This window comes from Paramormyrops kingsleyae, chromosome 19, assembly GCF_048594095.1.
Source record: "Paramormyrops kingsleyae isolate MSU_618 chromosome 19, PKINGS_0.4, whole genome shotgun sequence".
NCBI lineage: Eukaryota > Metazoa > Chordata > Actinopteri > Osteoglossiformes > Mormyridae > Paramormyrops > Paramormyrops kingsleyae.
The window spans coordinates 17,277,836-17,296,317 of NC_132815.1; the positions used below are offsets into that span (position 1 = coordinate 17,277,836).

The following is an 18,482-nucleotide window of genomic DNA, read 5'->3' on the forward strand; positions in this document are numbered from 1 at the left end:
TGACCAGGGGCGGTTGGCTGAAAGTGCCAAGTCTACTAGAGATCAGATGAAGAACAATAGGAATGGAAGTAATCATACTTTCTCACTTGGAGCAGGAAGGTCGTTCCCCTGGTGAGCGATTAGAGAGTAGAATTAAAGGCACCACTGCAAGGTGCAAGATCAAAGTATAGGTTAGCTGTTAGAGTGCAGGCTGTTGGTCATGGCTGATTCACAATTCCGCGCGACTGATGTCATGATAAGGCACACGCACGTGCAGAGGGGTGGCTGCATGGGCATAAATTACGGAGGGTTGTGGCCCCCCAATAAATCAAAACCAGCTAATACAACCCCCCAAATAACCATGTTTCCCTCGTAATGGGTGGAGACCTCAACCCCCCCATGTTCCACCAAAAGTTACGCCCTTGGGTGGCTGGCTGGAGGTGCCTGAACACCTTTCCCTTTCGCCTTAACGAATAAAAGAATGAAAGTTAAAAGTGCCCTCCCCCATGATCCAAATGTCCGTTTTCGAACCGACGAATCACCGAGGGAGACACCCCCCCCACCCCGATCGGAAAAAATGTTCCGGGTGGCCATGCTCCCACCCGACCCCCTCCGGTTCCAGCCCCTCCCCTCCCCTCCCCTCGAGTAATCTATGCACGTCATTGATAACGTTCGGTGAGTCAAATGCAATAGTTTCCAAGGGCTGAGATAGAAAGTATATTCTAAGAAAAAGTAACTCGCAAAGACCTTATGCAGCACTTTCATTTTAAAGTGATACTAGTGTAGCACACTGAAGGGAAGGGGAGGGGGGCATCAGGGGTAGGGACTAAATCAGGTGAAAATTCTTTCATTCACTTTTACACATTTACCAGGAAGGCCTAAATAAGAACGGGTTCCATTGTCCCTCTATTGTTCCTCTCAGCCCAGAAGAAAGCCTAACTCCCACACTCCACTTCTGTCCCTTTCCATAATCAGATGCCCACTTTGCGTTCTTCTGCTGATGCTGAAACGGCCATCTTCTACTGATCTGCCAGGGCCTGAGCTGAACTGCCTCATACGGTATTCATGCTGACAGTGACTGGACATGCCAACATGCATTCCAAATGCAGTGTCACTGCAATGCGCAGGCCCCACGCACAGGTTTAGTTACTGAAATAAAGCATCTACAGTATTTCCAACAACTTATCCTGTATGATGTCGGAAGGAGCCTGGATTCTACCCCGAGCAGCCAGGGAACACCCTGCATGGGATACCAGCTCATCACAGCCTGTCCACTCACACTTAGGCAACTCTATAAGTGTCTCACCCAGGAAGTGCAAGGTTGCACAAGTCAATACTGTCAAATATAACTTTACAGTTTAATTTATATTTATTGAACTTAATATGTTCAAACAGCATTTTCACCTGACCAGGAGGGGGTGAAATTTCACTCACGCACAACACACAGACTCACATACACACACACATAGACGCGCACATTAGATATCTGTATCTTTGTCACATCTTCCATTCATTTTTATAGGCAAATATAATAACCTTAACCAATACCCAGTCCTAATCTTAACTATAAGCAACCAAACAAAATACAAGACTTTTGGCAATTTTGTTTTTTTGACTGCAGTCACAAATGTCCAGATAAATGTCCCCACATGGTCAAAATAAAAGGTTTTTATCAGATATATCATCCCCACAATGTGAAAATTACATTACAAACACACACACACACACGTCTGCATTCATATCTTTGTGGGGACTGTTTATTCATTCCATTGGGGAAAAGGTGGTAAAAACAGGTGTTTATTACATTGTGGGGACATTTGGTCACCACTAGCCCACTCTTAGCCAAAGGCATTTGTAAGTTTCATTACTCTGCAAAAGGTGTAACAGGTTACAGGACTACCCTTCTCGAACCAGCAACCTCCATGTGAGAGCTGCTTCCTGGTAAGCCTCCTGCCAGTTCCTGGCCACATGTGGCTAAATGTGCAGCAAAGGGTAAACCCAAAGGTATCAGAAAAGAGTCTGATCATATTAAAGGCCCCGATCAACCAGTAAATGTTCTGGGTAATTATAAAAACATTCCATTACTATTTAAATACTTGCAGGTATTTTATGTGACATGGACAGGACAAAATAGGACCAGTCTAAAAATATTTTTAAATTAGGCTGGTCTAAGCTAAATGGAAATAGGTTCAAACTGACTCAAAGACAGTCTAGGCCTATATTTCTAATTTAGTATAGACTGGCAGATCTTAAACGATGAGGAAGATAAGGTAGTCTGGCCATATCATGTTTAATGTAGCTTACATTATTAATATGCATTCTTGTAGTAGGCTATTATAGCTCAGTATACATACGTCAAGCCAGAGACTAACACCCGTGCAACATTACTGCTTATTACACCTGCGTTTTCCCTTGGTAAGATCTGAGTCAGATACAGCCGATTCCCCGCAGCACTTCACCTTTCCCACAAAACGAAACAGGAAGCAGCGCCGCGCTGCGCTGACAGGCTGACGGGCGACCATACGGCTCCTGGTCCGCCCCTGGATGGCCGGCCTCCGTCGGCCCACCTTCTGCAATAGGCTGACCGGCTTGTCCGTTACGGACGTCAGAAGAAAGGCAGAAAAAGAAAAGCTATTTTGAGGAAGTTTCGGATACGGTAAGGTTTAAGTTAATCGGGTGTGGGGAGCATGTAGAATTTATTATGTGTAGGCCTGTACAGAGAATGCAGAGAGTGTTTTTACATAATATATAATGCTGAGCGTCGGCCCGCTCCGGTTACAGCTGATCTATATTTAACAGCACAGACTCAATCGTTGCAAAACCTTATGCGATCGCCTGTCGTTTCCGCAAACCTGCTTTATCCGAACTAACCTAGCTAGATAATATGATATGCTTTATTTTATCACGCATTTTCTTGCGTAAACAAAACGTTCCATCGTATGTAATTTATTAACAGTACTCTTAAAATGTGTTACAGAGTGAGAGCTTTTGTTTTTATAACAAAAGGTTTGTCATTAAAAGGTACAGTTTTGATAAATTACATAACTATGAACTGATTCTGGGCACAGACCCGGAAAAGCCCGATTTCGATATAATAAAAAACAACAATAGCGGAATATTCTGAGCAAACAACCACCCGCTTCCGCATGAAAACCCACTGGTACAAAATTTAGTTACCTAAGGCCCGGGTGATTGCTTTAAATTTAATATTTCACGGAAATTCTCTTTCATTTGAGTAGATTTAAGGGCATGCGATGATGTTAATTTCCTTAAAGTAGCCCAAACACGACGCCCTAGGTTAAATTAAAAGTGACCTTTCGGTGTCGGACGGTAGAGCGCAGCATCTCTCCCCGCAGGACCACAAAGCGGGGGCCTTTACGATTTAAAATAAGCTGGAGACATAGGTGGGTTCCTGGCATTCGACAATAATTTTAGAAGCGTGGGTATTTTAATAGTCTTAAAAGTATCTGCCATGTTGAACTTTTTGAATCAAACATTTATACAGAGATGTAAATTCTCATAAATAATTCGGGTAAATAGCAGAAAGGTAACGTTGCTTCCCGTCTTGGTTTTCGTTTAACTATGAGTAGGGTTCTTGTACCAGAAACAAAAGGGCCTACTCGCAAGTTACAAAACGCTCACACAGGTGTGGAAGGTAAGCTTATTATTAGGGTATTATCACGGAAGCTATTTTAATGAAACCAAAGAGTTTAATTAAAGTTTTAAATTAAGAAAGCACCAAGTTGAAAGGATCATTTGTGTAAATGTGAAATCTGAGTGGCGTTTGTGCCCCTGCCATTTTCTTTTTCCTTGCGTTGAGGTTGTTCCTCTTCCCTATTTTTTTAAACACATCCACTTGAAAACTGAAAGCAGTATAGCCTGGGTTGCATAGTTTGTTTCAGGGGGAAAAAAATTGCTTGGAAAAAGCAAGAAACATGCCTTGACAAAGTGTACCTTTCTCCTCCTTGTGTCTGTTCCTCAGTCTGTTACCTGTGCATATTCCCATGAATAGGCAGAGCTTTGAATGGATGAAAGCAGTTTAGATTAATGCAAAAGGTTCAACTTTCAGTTTAAATGGCAAAAAATAACTACTAGAACTGGGAGGTGCTCTACAGAGCAGAATTTCTCAGTTAGCTAAGTTAACAGTTTATGTAAGGATCATTCCTATTGGACAGTCATGACTTTTATGTTAAGTTAACCCAGGTAACAGAAACCTGCTTCATGGAACACCCCTATCACAAAGCTGGATTTCCTGCTTAGCCAGATAACTTGTCAGATTTAAGGAACCGCGGTTTATATTAATGGACTTAATCTTCGTTCACTTACAGTACATTTAGCCCAGACTACCTTAAATCTGACAAGTTATCTGGGTAAGCAAGACATCCAGTGGCCTGTACTATGAAGCGGGGTTACTGGTTTATCGGGGTAACTTAATTGTCGGATTTAAGGTACCGCAGTTTAAATGGACTTAATATTTGTTGACTTACATTTTGCCCAGACTACCTTAAATCCGACAAGTTACCCCGAAAAGTCAGTAACCCCCCTTCGTAGTACAGGCCCCAGGAGGGTATTCCACAAAGCAGGCTTTCCCAGTTAGCGGGGTAACTTAAGCTAAATGTGAAATCTGTCCAATAGGAAGAGAGGTAAGTGACATTCCTATTTGACAGTTCTTGCATTTGGTTTAAGTTATCAGGCTATTCAAAAAACCCCGCTTTGTGAAATACCCCCAAGCTTGGTGATGAAAGCCCCTGGGAAATTCATACATTAATGCATGATAGTGTTATTTTTATTTCTCCCAAAGCCATCATCGGTCTTGTTTTGATTCTGTCGATTACTACTACATAGGAAAAAAAGAGAAAATGTACTAGTTCTATACCCATATCATATTATTTTGATTCTACAGATTAGTACCACATAGGGGAAGTAGTTCTACTGGAATTCCTTTGGAAATTATAAATGTAATTTTTTTTCCCCCTCGTATGCTTTAACAGAAAGATACCATATTGGAGGCCTGATATAAGCATCTCAAATGCAGTGTTTTTCATGCTGTTTGTTTTTAAACCCTTTTAACATTTTACCGTTTTTTTTTTTTTTTGTGAAGCCTTTTCAAAGTGACTTAGAAGCTGGGAGCACACAGTTCCAAGATGGCGCCCTCTGGTCTGATGTTTGCATTTGCTGCGTGGTCGAGCATGGTCACTATCACTCAGGCTGGAAATGAGTCGCATGCCAGGAATGCATCAGCTGCAATTTCACCCTTGCTGCTTGTCTCATTTGATGGTTTCCGAGCGGATTACCTCGAAAAGTATCCCCTCCCTAACCTGCGGGAGTTTTACTCTGATGGCGTACTCGTGGATCACCTCACCAATGTCTTCATCACCAAAACCTTCCCGAACCATTACAGCCTCGTGACGGGGCTCTATGCGGAAAGCCATGGAATCCTGGCCAGTACCATGTACGACCCCGTGATGAATAGAACGTTCTCTGTCCATAACCACAGCATCGATGCCGTCTGGTGGAACGAGGCCACCCCCATCTGGGTATCCGTGCAGAATTCCGGGTACAAGACAGCAGCCGCCATGTGGCCGGGCTCTGACGTCGCCATCCAAAACAAGACGCCCACGTACTTCATGAAGTATGACTCCAAAGTGAGCTTTCGGGATCGTGTGCTTAGTCTCACTGATTGGCTGGTCAGAGATGAAGCTGTTAGGCTCACCGTTCTGTACTGGGAGGAGCCAGACAACACCGGTCATACCTATGGCCCCGACAACGTCACGGAGATGACGAAGGCCCTCAAGGAGGTGGACGACAACATCGGCTTCCTGATGCAGCAGCTGAAAAGCAAGGGTCTCTGGGACAAAATCAACGTCATAGTGACCAGTGACCACGGCATGACCCAGTGCTCTCCAGATCGACTCATACAGCTGGACAAGTGTCTGAATGCCAGCACATACACCTTAGTGGATGAGACCCCGGTCGCGGCCGTTTTGCCTCGTACAAGTGAGTACAGAGGCAGAGTAACTTGTTTGAATTACCTACAAGTTAATTTATTTAGCAGTTGCTTTTATCCAAAGAGGTGTACAAGCTAGAAAGGTTAATCTGTGAGAAGTACAGTGAATATTTTTAACTTTTAACAAAAATGGATATACAGAAGGCTTTGAAATCCTTACCGTGTACATGCAACCAGATGCCCTACAGAAGAAGAACTTTAGACTACATATGATATGGTTGTTACTTTTGAGGCGGGTAAAGTGTCACACTGTGCTCCTGTGTTGTTTCCAGATGTCTCTCTTGTGTTTAACTCTCTGAGCAAGTGTCACTCGCACATGAAAGCCTACATGAAGACGGACATTCCTGATAGGCTGCATTACAAGAACAACGTGAGGATTCAGCCAATCATCCTGGTTGCAGATGAAGGCTGGACAATCGTCCAGAATGAGAAACACCTACGTTGTAAGAACATTTTGATGGTTTTCATATGAAGTGATGTTTTTTTGCCCATAAGTGTGTATGTGTAGGCATAGACATTTGATCCAGTTCTTTGGAGGCTTAATTATCCTTTCTGATTTTCACTTGCAGTGGGTGATCATGGCTACGACAATTCCCTTCCCAGCATGCACCCCTTCTTAGCAGCCCACGGTCCTGCTTTTCGCAAGGGCTACCGGCTGCCCCATTTTAACAGCGTGGACATATACCCCTTAATGTGCCACCTCTTGGGAATATCTGAGAAGCCCAACAATGGCAGTTTCTCCAGCACCCGCTGCCTCCTAGCTAGTGAGAGCTGCCTCGACCTCGCCAGCATCATCGGGATTGTCATTGGTTCCCTCATGGTGCTCACCACTCTCACCTGCCTCTTCATCTTCATAAGGAACCGGGTGCCAAATTCATCGCGGCCCTTCGCCCGCCTCGAGCTACAGGAGGATGATGACGATGACCCTTTGATTGACTAGGGGTTTCACTGGTTCCAGGCTTTGAATCTGATGTCCTGGTTTAGGTCACCATGGATACTCAGAAGGTTTAAACAAATCAGGGGTTTAAGAACAGAGCAGAAACTGTAGTGTTTGTCAAAAATATAAGAACAGCTGCAAGCACCTTCACTTGACAACTGTTTCTGAAGTGTACTGGTAGAATTATCAATGTCTAGACTCAAACTTCGCTGGTGATACATTTGGATATAATTTTCTTTACGCCACCTACCCAAAATTCAGAGTGCAAGCTCCTTTGGAGATAATTGGCATCTGATAATAAGATTACAACAATATTATACAGTTATGGCACCATGTTCAAAAGAATATTGGCAGGGACATCTTGAGCACCTTGGCGAGAGCATCAGTATGTAACAGCAGATAGTGACCTTGCTGGTGTATAATAGTATTGGTATTTAAATGACTGCTGACATTGTAAATGGTTTTTCCTGATTTAATTTCAGGAAGGTTAGGTATGAATGCAGGTGTGTGTGTCTGTTTTTTTAAGGGGAATGTCACTTTTCACTGTAGATTTAGCAGTGTAAATAAAAAGTAAACATGAAATGTACTTAGCAGTTAGCCTGAGTGCCTTATATAGCTACATTGAGGAATAGTAGATATCTGGAATTACTTGAATATACTTTGTGTGTGGAATATGGTTCCATTAACAATTTTCTTTAAAGGACAGCAGTGCCCACTTTGTAGTGATACACTGAATTCATAATTCCTAGACGATGCAGTTCTGGTTGTGTTCCTCATAAATATACATTGTGTTTGGCCACTTTCGCTTTTGTCTGCGAGCTGCTGTCATCTCAGCGTCCCTGCTTTAGTATTCTTCCCGAATGGCGGCACCTTTAGCCATTTATGCCAGTGTTTCCTGAGCCTGTCCACAGGGAGCCCGAGACAGGTGACATTTCTACTCCCACATTGTACCTAATTGAGAAGCACTGCCACTATGCAACGGAGCCACGTAATCACAAAATATCTCTAAAAATGGTGGAACGTTCTTAAAGGGAATTTTGTCAGATCTTGGTTGTCTTTTTTGCACTCAAAGCTAAATTTATGTGACATAAAAAAATAGGAAGAGGTAGTGTCATATTTTTATGCTGAAAACAATAGCTTCCCTTATCTCATTACAAAAATGATTTGATTGTAAAACACAAAAGGCACTTTTTGAATGACTAGTTTATCTTGCGCAATTGGGCCAGACCTGTAGCCGTTGATGTTTATGTATCTAAAACCAATGACTACTTATAACTTGCAATACATACATAAATTCAGCAAAGGGCACACTGATTAGTATTCGAGGTGTAGTTCTTATAATCTTGATCAGGTGTCCTAATCTGGTTGACTCCAGTTGGTACCATTTATTTTAGTATGTTTGTTAGTTTCGTTTTAAGTGACTTGAAAATGAAAGGGATTTGCTGTTTTTTTTTTCTTTTTTCAGTGAAAGTGGATGAGAATGCTGTTTTTTGTATTTTTTATTTTCTTGTATGCATCTATTGTAGCTGGGGTCAGAAATGAGGTGGATGCTATTATTTCTGCTTATGGGGGTGTCTTTCCAGTCAGGCACGTTCACTATGCTACCGTGAAGTAGCTTACAGGTCAAATTCCAGCACTTTGTGGGAGATGCAGCTGTCTACTGGGAGACCCCTCTGCCCTGAGCCCCCCCGTCGATCATTTCCTCTGTGGACATATTTGACCGGCGTTTCTCAGATCAGTCCTCAGGGCCCCGACTGTCCACGTTTTTCTCTATCCCAACTCCCTGGCAGAGGGAAAGGATAAGCCGAGGACTGGTTTGAGAAACACTGCATTAGACCATCTTTTGGCACTGTGTCTGTGTTAAAAACCTTGATGATTATATGATTTATGAAAGATGGAAGGAATGCACTCGAGGAAATATTTATTTGTTGTTTTCTGAAACCCACTGTGTGATACTGTTAAAGTTACAGGTGTAAAGATGTTTATTTTTTCTAGGTTTTTCTATTTTTTTCCCCCCAAAATCAGGTTTTGGTTTTGTGAATCTTTTTGGAGCACTTTTAGGAATTAACATTGTCATCTTTGTTTATTCGGGGTTTGCCAGTTGAGGAAGTCGCTGTATTTAAATGACAGCCCCCAGCTCTCTGTTTCATTGAGTTTAAAAAGCAGAACATGACAAGTTATGGCAAAATGGAAAACTATACCTGCTGTAAAAAACAAAAAGCATTTACCAGACCTGTAATGCAAGCATGCCTGATCACATGTCCAAGACCTGCAAAATAAAGGGATTTGGTATTGTTTAAAGTAAAAGGTGCATTTTTACATGTTTTGTATGTATATGTATAATCCTACTTGGATACAGAAAAGATAAGATCAGGGTACATTTAAACAGGTTTATTTAGTAACTAGAACAAACGTATCAGTATACACTTTTCCAAAAATCAGAACCAATTTTCCATGTGAGAAGAGAATCACAGTGGGAAAAAAAATGATTCATTACCTGTATAGTGAATTTTAGGGCAATTTCTTAAGTGCAGATTAATCATGCGTTATTTCAGAGGACAACATATAACACTGTTTTATCACTCAACAAATTTTTTTTGTTACATTCCAATGATTTTTGGTGTGCAATAACAGATACATGCAGCTCCACTTGAACTACAACTCAGTCAATCACAAAGACGATTGTGATTTACTGTGTCAGAAAATTCCTAAAAAAGCATGGAAACTGCCTTTAGACAGGGAATGTACCTCTTTGTCACTACTGGTCAGTGATCGCATAGGTCAGTTAAAAATGAAACCTTGTTACAATCCAGTGATAAATACTTACACATGAAACATGGGCCAACACGCCAACTTCCTGTCAGGTTGTGTGGCTGATGACATCACGACAAGCTACATGGTGCACCTTTTAGATCTTACATTTCTCTCATCCACAAATAAACTCTTCCCTTCTAGGACTAAATAGTGCACATAATGTTCGTTTTTTTTCCAGAATGTTTCCATGAGATACCAATTAGTCATAATTTAGATTTCAGTACAGAAGGACATCTGTTACTTGTCAACCTGAGAAATAATTAGCCAAAAATTGCTCAGATACATTCAAAAATAAGCATGTTGGCATTTTCAGTATAACTAATACCTGTAAATTTAAATATATGGCAGAAATTTGTATTGTTGCTTGCTAATTTACTTGACATGGACTATATGCCAAATTTTCCCCAAAAGAGAAAACTTTTAAAAGTCCTGCAGCAGCCATTAACAAATCAGAATAAAAATATATTAATTTTAAATTCTGGTGCATAAAAAGTATGTCACAGTGTGTGCCCCTAGGTGGTGATGGTGTGGCTGTTGTTCAAAGTGCTCAGGGATGTTTGGTACAGGAAGGTTGACAGCGCATTTCAGTCATCACAATATGTGTGCAAGCGGCTGCCCATTGTTCCTCTTTTAAACATTCACATTTGTATGTTTTCAGAATTTCATTTCAGCGCAACACAATTACTCCCAGCTAGCTTTTAGTGCAAAGAAAAGTCATTACAACAACAACAAAAAAAACAGGTTACAGACACGCAAAATCAACAAAGAGTTATCAATGTGTGTTATCACCGCATCCATCAGAGGACTGTTTGGATCCAGCAAATCAGTTTCACATTAGCCCTGCCAAATGCATATCTTTTATCAAAAACAGAAGGAATTTAGAGATACATATAGACGATATCAGAAAGACATTTCTGTTTCTTTAATCCTCAAATATTCCATGGACGTTTTAGGGGTAAGAATAATTACAAATGTTGAGGATTTCTTCTACTGTTTACATTGCTTAATCATTGTTCTTGTTTTCACATTAATGATAAGCAGTTTACTGCTCTTCAAATTAATTTTGTGTCAAAAGTATTACATCCGCTTTGCACCATGTAAAGTCAGAGCAGTCCTGACAGGCCACCCATAACATCGATTTAAATTAGGATGGGAACTACAGTGCCAGCCCACTAATTTCAAGATGAAAAACCTATTGATATCAATAATTTATTTTTCTTTATATTCCTTCTAAAATTGTGTGATATTAGAATATGCAAATCTGAGATCTACCTTATAAAAAGGTGTGATAAGAATACATTAAGTTATACATCTTAAATGGCACCTTAGGGTACAACTACTCATAGCACAACACAGGTCATCACTTACTGTTGCTAATTTCGTTTAGCATAGCGATTACCAAGTATCCACTTGGCACTAAATTTCAGTTTGAGTGGTATTGTGATAATATGGTACACCGCAATATACTAGAAATCTTGGTTGGTGGAATTCATGGAGTGTGGGAGGTGGGGGTCAAATTTTTTCATGGGGACCCAAGAAATCTTTTGCCACGACTTCTCATGTACCGGAATTGTGTTGCTTTTGAGTATGCTGTTAAAATACCCTATACTGCAGCACGGTGTCTGAAAGATATGATGGTATGGAAAAGACAGATACCACCCAATCTTAACAAAATTCCAGTCTGAAGGAACATCAGACCTTTACTGTATGCATTACATATAAAGGCATTCTTGCTACGTGTTATGTCCGGACTGTCTACCTCTTCTACATGCACTTATGCGAGTGGCTATCCACAACAAGGCAGATGGGGATCATTCACCTCATTCGTCATCTAGTGGCTTATAAGTATTAGTATTTCACAATAAAAGTAACTAAAACTAGCCAACAGCTTCTGACACATCCAGCAGACACATATGAACCTTCATATTTCAATCAAGCTTGTAAATCTGTCAATGTCAGGTTCATATTCATCGTTCATCTCCCATCACACTTCTTTTTCACTTTTTTGTCACTTTTTCTTTCCAGTTTGAAAAAAAATACAGATTTATTGTCCGGAAGGTATGTTGCCCTTTAAGGTGTGGTGCCCTGAGAAGCTCGAAGTTTTACCTTGGGGTGTGACAGAGGCAATTTATGGGATGTTCTGAGTCAGGTAAAGATGCCTTGAAGGTATCAGTGCTAAGCTTTATCCTCGGATCAACGCAGTGTTTTTCCAAACAGCTTATCTCAGTGAAACCTCGTATTCAGCTATAGAGTAGCTAGTCCAAGTGATAAAGGCTCTTCACAGCTGCTTAATGCCAAAAATCCTGCCAAGACATTGTAACTCCAGAATGCAATTTCCCCAGTGAAACTTTTTAACCAGCTAAGAATTAGACAAGCAATGTTACATTTTGGCCTCTCATTCCACAATACGAAACCAAAACATGAGGAATAAGAACACAGAATGTCAGTTACACTAAGCATATCTACTCGATCTGCAGTTCTTCCTGAAGCAAAGGCTCTGTAATACGAAGGCTTGTGTACGGGACTATGGGAAGCTGCCGTAGCGTTACCTGCTTAACAAAAATTATAAGGAAGCCCACAACTAATGTAAAACCAAGGAAGGAGCCCAGGATCCAAGCGTAGGCAGGCTCCCTGACTTGCCGAACGTGGGGAGTTGGTTGTGAAGGCTGCGTCTGCTTCAGCAGGTCTTCCACGTTGTCCAGGGAGCCATTGTTGGGAGAAGGTTGGATCCCGAGGATAGAGCACATTAGTGGATAAAGATCCACAGAGCGCATGAACCTTTTAGCATACCCCTGACGGAAGGCAGGGCCGTGGGCCACGAATATTGGCTGCATACTTAGCAACGTGTTGTCATAACCGTGGTTACCTGCTGCAAAAAGGGAAAGCAAAGAAGAGTGTCCTGAATGACAATCAAAGGATATTACTGGTGATTCATCCTTGTTCTGATTAACCCATAAGACAATACCTACATACAATACCAAACAATGGAAGATAGAAAACAGCATATTCCTTTAACACAAAGATTTTTGTAAAACTGTAACTCCAAAAGACTTACCCATAAATGATCCATTTTTGTTTTGCACGATTGTCCACCCTTCCTTAGCCTCTATAATTATGGGCATTATCCTGTCATTATGCTTATAGCCAAAACGATCTAGAATGTCGTCTTTCTTGTACACAACCATGTTAGAGCTCGCATTGACAAGGGTGCTGTAGACTTCATCAAATTTGCCTGTGAACACAAATTACAATACAGGCTCTGTGGGATTGAACAGACACATTGTTTTATCCAAATGAAATCTAATTTTTAAATCATTATGCTAAAGTACAAATTACAAAAACATTAGTTTGTCTGAGACAGAAATAAATTACAAGTATACAACTGGAAAAAAGCATACTGATACAGAGCACACAAGCCTAAATAAAGAAACGTACCTTCCTTGGGCAAAATGCCAACTACAGGACTCTTATCAATCCAGCTGTACAAGTTTCCATCTATATAATCATCAAGTGCAATAATCCTCTCTGTCGATAATTCTGCCATTCCATGATCACTCGTGATGATGAGGTTCAGCTGGTCAAATATCCCCGCATCTCTCAGCTGCTCCACTAAAACACCAAGTTTGTTATCAATGTCTGTTATCACCCCTTCCATCTGAGGACTGTCTGGCCCCAGCGAATGACCACTCATATCTGGTTCCTCCCAGTAAAGGATCCCAAAATTGATTGCTTCCTCATTCTTAAACCAATCAATTAGCCTCTGGACCCTTGCCTGAAATGGCATTGACGCGTTGTACACCAGGTAGTATGTTGGGTAGATCCCATGGATTTTGACGTCAGATCCTGGCCACATCACAGCTCCACTTCTATGTCCCGCTATCTGATTGGTTACCCAAAGGGGCACTGCCTCATCCCACCACCTGGAATCATATATTTCCATCTTGTCCATATTGAAGGTCAGATTGAGGTTGGGATCATACATTTCATTGGCTACAATGCCATGGCTCTCTGCATAAAGGCCGGTAATCATGGTGTAGTGGTTTGGGTAGGTCTTTGTTATATACACATTCTCCACTCGCTCCACCTGAACACCATCCTTGATCAGGGCGTCGAAATTGGGTGTGGGCACCCTGTGGAGGTAGTCCCAGCGAAAGCCATCGAAAGACACCAACAGCAGCTTGCTTAGCTCTTCTGGGCTACAGCCAGGCAGCAGGAGAAGAGCCACTGCGCTCACCAAGGCACCCAACTGTGCAAAACAGCCGCCCATCGTGGCTTGCTGTAAAAGCAAATCCTCCCGTTTATTCCTGTATTTCAGTCAAACATCTCAGGCTGTATTTCAAACAACAGTGCTTAACATTGTTCATTGCAGTTAAGTTTAACACTGCTAAATCGATTATATAATTGCACTACCGTATTTCAGTTCAATGTTCAGCTATATAATATATAAACATGTATATTATCATCATCATTATTATTAATAGTAATAATAATTAATAACGTTGTTATTGTTATATATATAAAACGTAGCAGAAGTGGGGAAAGCACACAGAGTTTCGATGTACAGTACACTGACAACAGCATATACTGTATTCCATTTTAGGCGAAACGGAACCAAACGTGCATTGCACTGCTAGCCAGCTACGTGCACGGTTCATCTGTTAAAATGCAATGGCTGTTAAACAGTCCCAGAGTGAGTACAAACTTTATTTAGCTTTTATTTTAAAATGGAGAAATCATGCAGAGGTGCGTTATTGATCCAGCAGAAATAAAGACATTTGTTCAGTTACAGTTGCAGCTAGCTAGATGAGCTACTTGCCGTAAAATAGCTTGCGGGCATTAAGCTTCAACATAAAACATATACTACCACAAACATCTATGTGGCAGCAACATGATAAATTAACGAGGATGGTAAACGAAGCTAGCCAGTTTCTTGGATAACATTAGTTATAATTTTACACCATATTACACTACATTATATATAAGGTAAGTATTATCATGACCTTCGTTTTAGCATATAGCCAGTGAGTTTTATGTACGCTGCATAGTAGTCATCTTTGGATAATAATAAGCAATAAAGCAACCAAATAAAAATACAGTCATTTAAAAAATGATAATTCCTACCTGTTTATCATTACAAGTTGAACCAGGTAAACAAACGGCCGCTGGGAACAGCAGGGTAAAGCGGAAGTCCCGCCCCCTCCGCCAGTCCACGCCCATTGCGACCTGTCAATCAGCACGTGCTGTAAAATTGCACATTCTTCAAAGCTCGAAATAGAATTGGGCAATATGGCTCTGCCCATCAATTTTTGGTTCACATAACTAAAAAGCTGACTAATACGGAAGAGGATTAGCACACGTGAAATAAATTTCTGAGAATTCTGAGACAAAAGTAATAACTGAGAAAAAAGTCAGAATTCCGAGAAAAAAGTCAGAACTCTGAGAAAAATATGAGAACTCTAAAAAGAAAGTCAGAACTCTGAAAAAAAATGTCAGAATTCTGCGAAAAAAGTCAGAATCCTGCCGTTAGATTCAGACTGGCTGCAGACCTCAGGTCACATGCAATACACCGAGTTTAGGGGCAAAAGTGGAAGTGGAGATGTCAGTGTTGGTGTAAAATGACAGAACTGGCAGCATTCAGAGGAAGCATTACAGGAAACATTAGAATGAAACTGTTTTAAAATGATTTTATTGAGCTTCAAAAAACTTTGTGTTGCAGTTCCAATAAAAGGTTGACTTTTTGATGACAATACAAAATATTTATGTAATATACAAAATATTACATAAATACTATACAGTATGTAATAATTTACTAGATACGTGTGTGCATGTTTTTTATTTTATTTTTTGAAGTTGTGGGTCACATTGCATTTAAAAATTATGCATATACGGTGGTCTCAGGTTGTTCAATCATTTGAATCCGTACTAAATGAGAAACATCCAGCCGAACAGCAACTTTCCCTAATTTGGGGCATGTCAGAGATGTTTGAAAGACAAATACTTACAAATATGTACAGAAAATTAAATCCGCTGCCCCCATCACAGGCTACACATTGCCACTCTTTAGGGCCTTCTGAGATTTGATTATTGTTACTGGTCTTTATTTTTGTCAGATGTTTTGCAGTGTTTCTTCTTTTAACAAGATGTAGAGATCTGATGTAGCAGATGGATCTCTTTTTTTTAATTTTTTTAAAAAGGATCTCTTGGAACATCCCATCCATTCTCCTCCATCAGCACACAGCACAGTTCAAAAACCGTTTCATCACAAGGAAACTGGCCTTTGGAGGTGCACTCTTCTTTGCACAAATTCACCTCCTCCATGTCAATGGGTTTCAGTCTATCCTCTGCACTGTGCAACTCTGGAAAAGAGTACATCAGAAATGGCCAGAACTGGCCAGATTCATCACTTGTTCTTGGCCTGATTCTGTGCGAGTTCCATGAGAAACAGATATATCACTGACGTAAAAATTATATTAACAAAATCAGGGACCTTCGACTAGTGATGGCCGCTTTTGGAAACAGTGCTTGCTACAAATGCTATTGCTAATATCAAACCTGCTGGCACGATAATAAAACCAAGATTTACTTTTTTCACCTACCTTTTGGTCTTCCAAATGTGCAATGGCTTCCTCTGAAACACGAATTCACAGGAATGCTGCCAGTTCTGTCATTTTACACCAACACTGACATCTCCACTTCCACTTTTGCCCCTAAACTCGGCGTATTGCATGTGACCTGAGGTCTGCAGCCAGTCTGAATCTAACGGCAGAATTCTGACTTTTTTCTCAGAATTCTCTGAAAATCTATTAGCTGCCATATGTTACTGGACAGTGCGAATCACATTTCCTGTGCTCTAAGGATTCAAGGATCAAAGGATTCACAACGTTTGTTATCATTTGTATTAGTGTAAGTACTCAGTACAATGGGATGCTTACCTGTGTGTTTCCTGCAGACTGGCACAGGGTACCAAGGCATAGGAAAGACACTTAGTAAGTGTAAAAAAGAAAATGTATACATAAATATTAATATGGAGATATGGATGTATCCAAAAGAATAAATATGGCATACTAATCTCCTAAAGGCAAATAACAAATCTTGGTCTTGATCATTGAAATGTGACGTTAGCTTTTAAAATGGGAAGTTTACAATGATAGGTGTTACTGTAATATTGGTTAGGTCAACGTCACATGGCAAAAAGGCTGTAACTGCTGCCACATCCCACAACTTGGGACTTAGGGCAGACAAATGGGGAACTGATTCTAGTCATTTTGTCAGGCTGTCAAAAGCTCTTTCATTTTGGTAGCTTTTGTAGAGCAATTACAATAATTATTTTACATAAAGATGTACGCTGAAGTGTTTTAAATATTATTGGGTTTGTTCGGTTGTTACAACTATCCAGCTATGCTGTTACCTCACAACCCGGTCCAGGATAAGCAATTAGAAGATAAATGGATGAATGGATGGACTATAGTATTAAATAGCTAATTTAAATTGTTGTATTGCCCTTCCTGTGTAGGCCTATAGTTTTTTTTTTCGGAAATCTAGTAATGTGCAAAGGAATTAAATTATGACGATTCATTGATCAATTCATTTAATACGTGGTAAATAAAGTCACGAGGCAGGGGGTACCCTGGATGGGATCCCAGTCGATCACGGGATACAAACCGTAAGCCTTAGAAAAGGCTTGTTCGCAGATGATATCAGAGGGGTGAGAGAAATCTACGTTAGTTAAAAAAAAAACAAAACAAAAAAAAACGTTGCCAGCATTTACTTAATATGGCCACTAGATGGCATGTTTCTTCAGCTTTCATCACTTTAAGAATTCAGCATCGTCGGGTCTCAAAGCACACAAACATGCATTAAATTAACCACAAACCTCCGTATGTCACTAGGCATGCATAACCATCTATATTCCCCGAGCTACTTTCAAGCAAATAGTTGGCCAGCATGGTTTGGACTTTAACAAATTTTTATTATAATTACCCACATTTTTTCCTATGGTAGTAGTTATTACATAAATATCTTGTAAAACTTTCAGGCCTCCAATCTGGAAATTTGAATTATAAGGCAAGAGAGTACCTGGAAAAATCTGTTTTTTAACTTGGACCTTAGTTGTTAGCACTTATGTTTGCTGGGTCTCAGTGACACACAGTCCGGCAGTTTGGACAAGATGTCCTGTTTTGAAGTATTACATACTGTTATTCAATTATTTAAATAATTGTATATTATTCAATACTACAGTTCCTCTAAAGTCTGGAGAAATTGTGTGCTAACTAAAGTCCCCCCGAAGCTTTGACTGCCTGAGTTTAATTTGCAGCAATTTTGTTGCAAGCTCTTCAGGATGATGCCATGGACTACACAAGTAATTAGAGACTGAAAAAGAGATCACCATCCCATCTGTTTGAGTGCTACTGTTGGATCAGAGTGAGGCTTGTGCTGCATTTCCAAATAACAAAGAGGTATAAAAGAAGAATTACAGGCCAGCTTCTGCTGAAGTGAACTGCCGAATGATTGTGGTTCTATTGAATTATTAATTTCAACAACTGTATTACAAAATACCACTGCTACAAAGCGTGTATAGATCGTGGTATAGATCACTATTTTATATACATTCTTTTTGTTAATATATTTCTACTGACTACTTTAATTGTATGTGTTTCTCGTTTGGAAGCAATGGAAAAGCTGTGCAACACATTCAGATAACCTAACAAAAAAGAACTATGATATTATCATCAAAGTAATAGCGTA

General features: G+C 40.4%; 2 protein-coding genes across 6 annotated transcripts; one reads left to right on the forward strand and one right to left on the reverse strand.

Annotated features, from left to right (window-relative positions):
- The first annotated feature begins 2,482 nt into the window (after positions 1-2,482).
- enpp4 (ectonucleotide pyrophosphatase/phosphodiesterase 4) lies at positions 2,483-9,230 on the forward strand. Of its 3 annotated transcripts, none has more exons than XM_023799657.2 (4): positions 2,483-2,635; positions 5,081-5,976; positions 6,259-6,429; positions 6,556-9,230. In XM_023799657.2, exons 2-4 carry the CDS (start codon positions 5,124-5,126, stop codon positions 6,924-6,926), a joined length of 1,395 nt encoding a protein of 464 aa, XP_023655425.1. In that variant the 5' UTR covers positions 2,483-2,635; positions 5,081-5,123; the 3' UTR covers positions 6,927-9,230. The 3 variants fall into 3 exon arrangements, with proteins under 3 accessions (XP_023655425.1, XP_023655417.1, XP_023655408.1); XM_023799649.2 differs by lacking the exon at positions 2,483-2,635 and adding an exon at positions 2,642-3,383; XM_023799640.2 differs by lacking the exon at positions 2,483-2,635 and adding an exon at positions 3,402-3,634.
- A 69-nt stretch (positions 9,231-9,299) lies between these two features.
- Positions 9,300-14,979, reverse strand: enpp5 (ectonucleotide pyrophosphatase/phosphodiesterase 5). Of its 3 annotated transcripts, XM_023799628.2 has the most exons (5): positions 14,859-14,979; positions 13,510-14,013; positions 13,173-13,338; positions 12,793-12,969; positions 9,300-12,606 (listed from the first exon to the last, which is right to left on the reverse strand). In XM_023799628.2, the coding sequence occupies exons 1-5, from the start codon at positions 14,952-14,954 to the stop codon at positions 12,200-12,202; spliced, it is 1,350 nt and encodes a 449-aa protein (XP_023655396.1). In that variant the 5' UTR covers positions 14,955-14,979; the 3' UTR covers positions 9,300-12,199. The 3 variants fall into 3 exon arrangements, with proteins under 3 accessions (XP_023655396.1, XP_023655376.1, XP_023655386.1); XM_023799608.2 differs by having other exon boundaries at positions 13,173-14,013; XM_023799618.2 differs by lacking the exon at positions 14,859-14,979 and adding an exon at positions 14,738-14,854 and having other exon boundaries at positions 13,173-14,013.
- Positions 14,980-18,482: the final 3,503 nt, after the last annotated feature.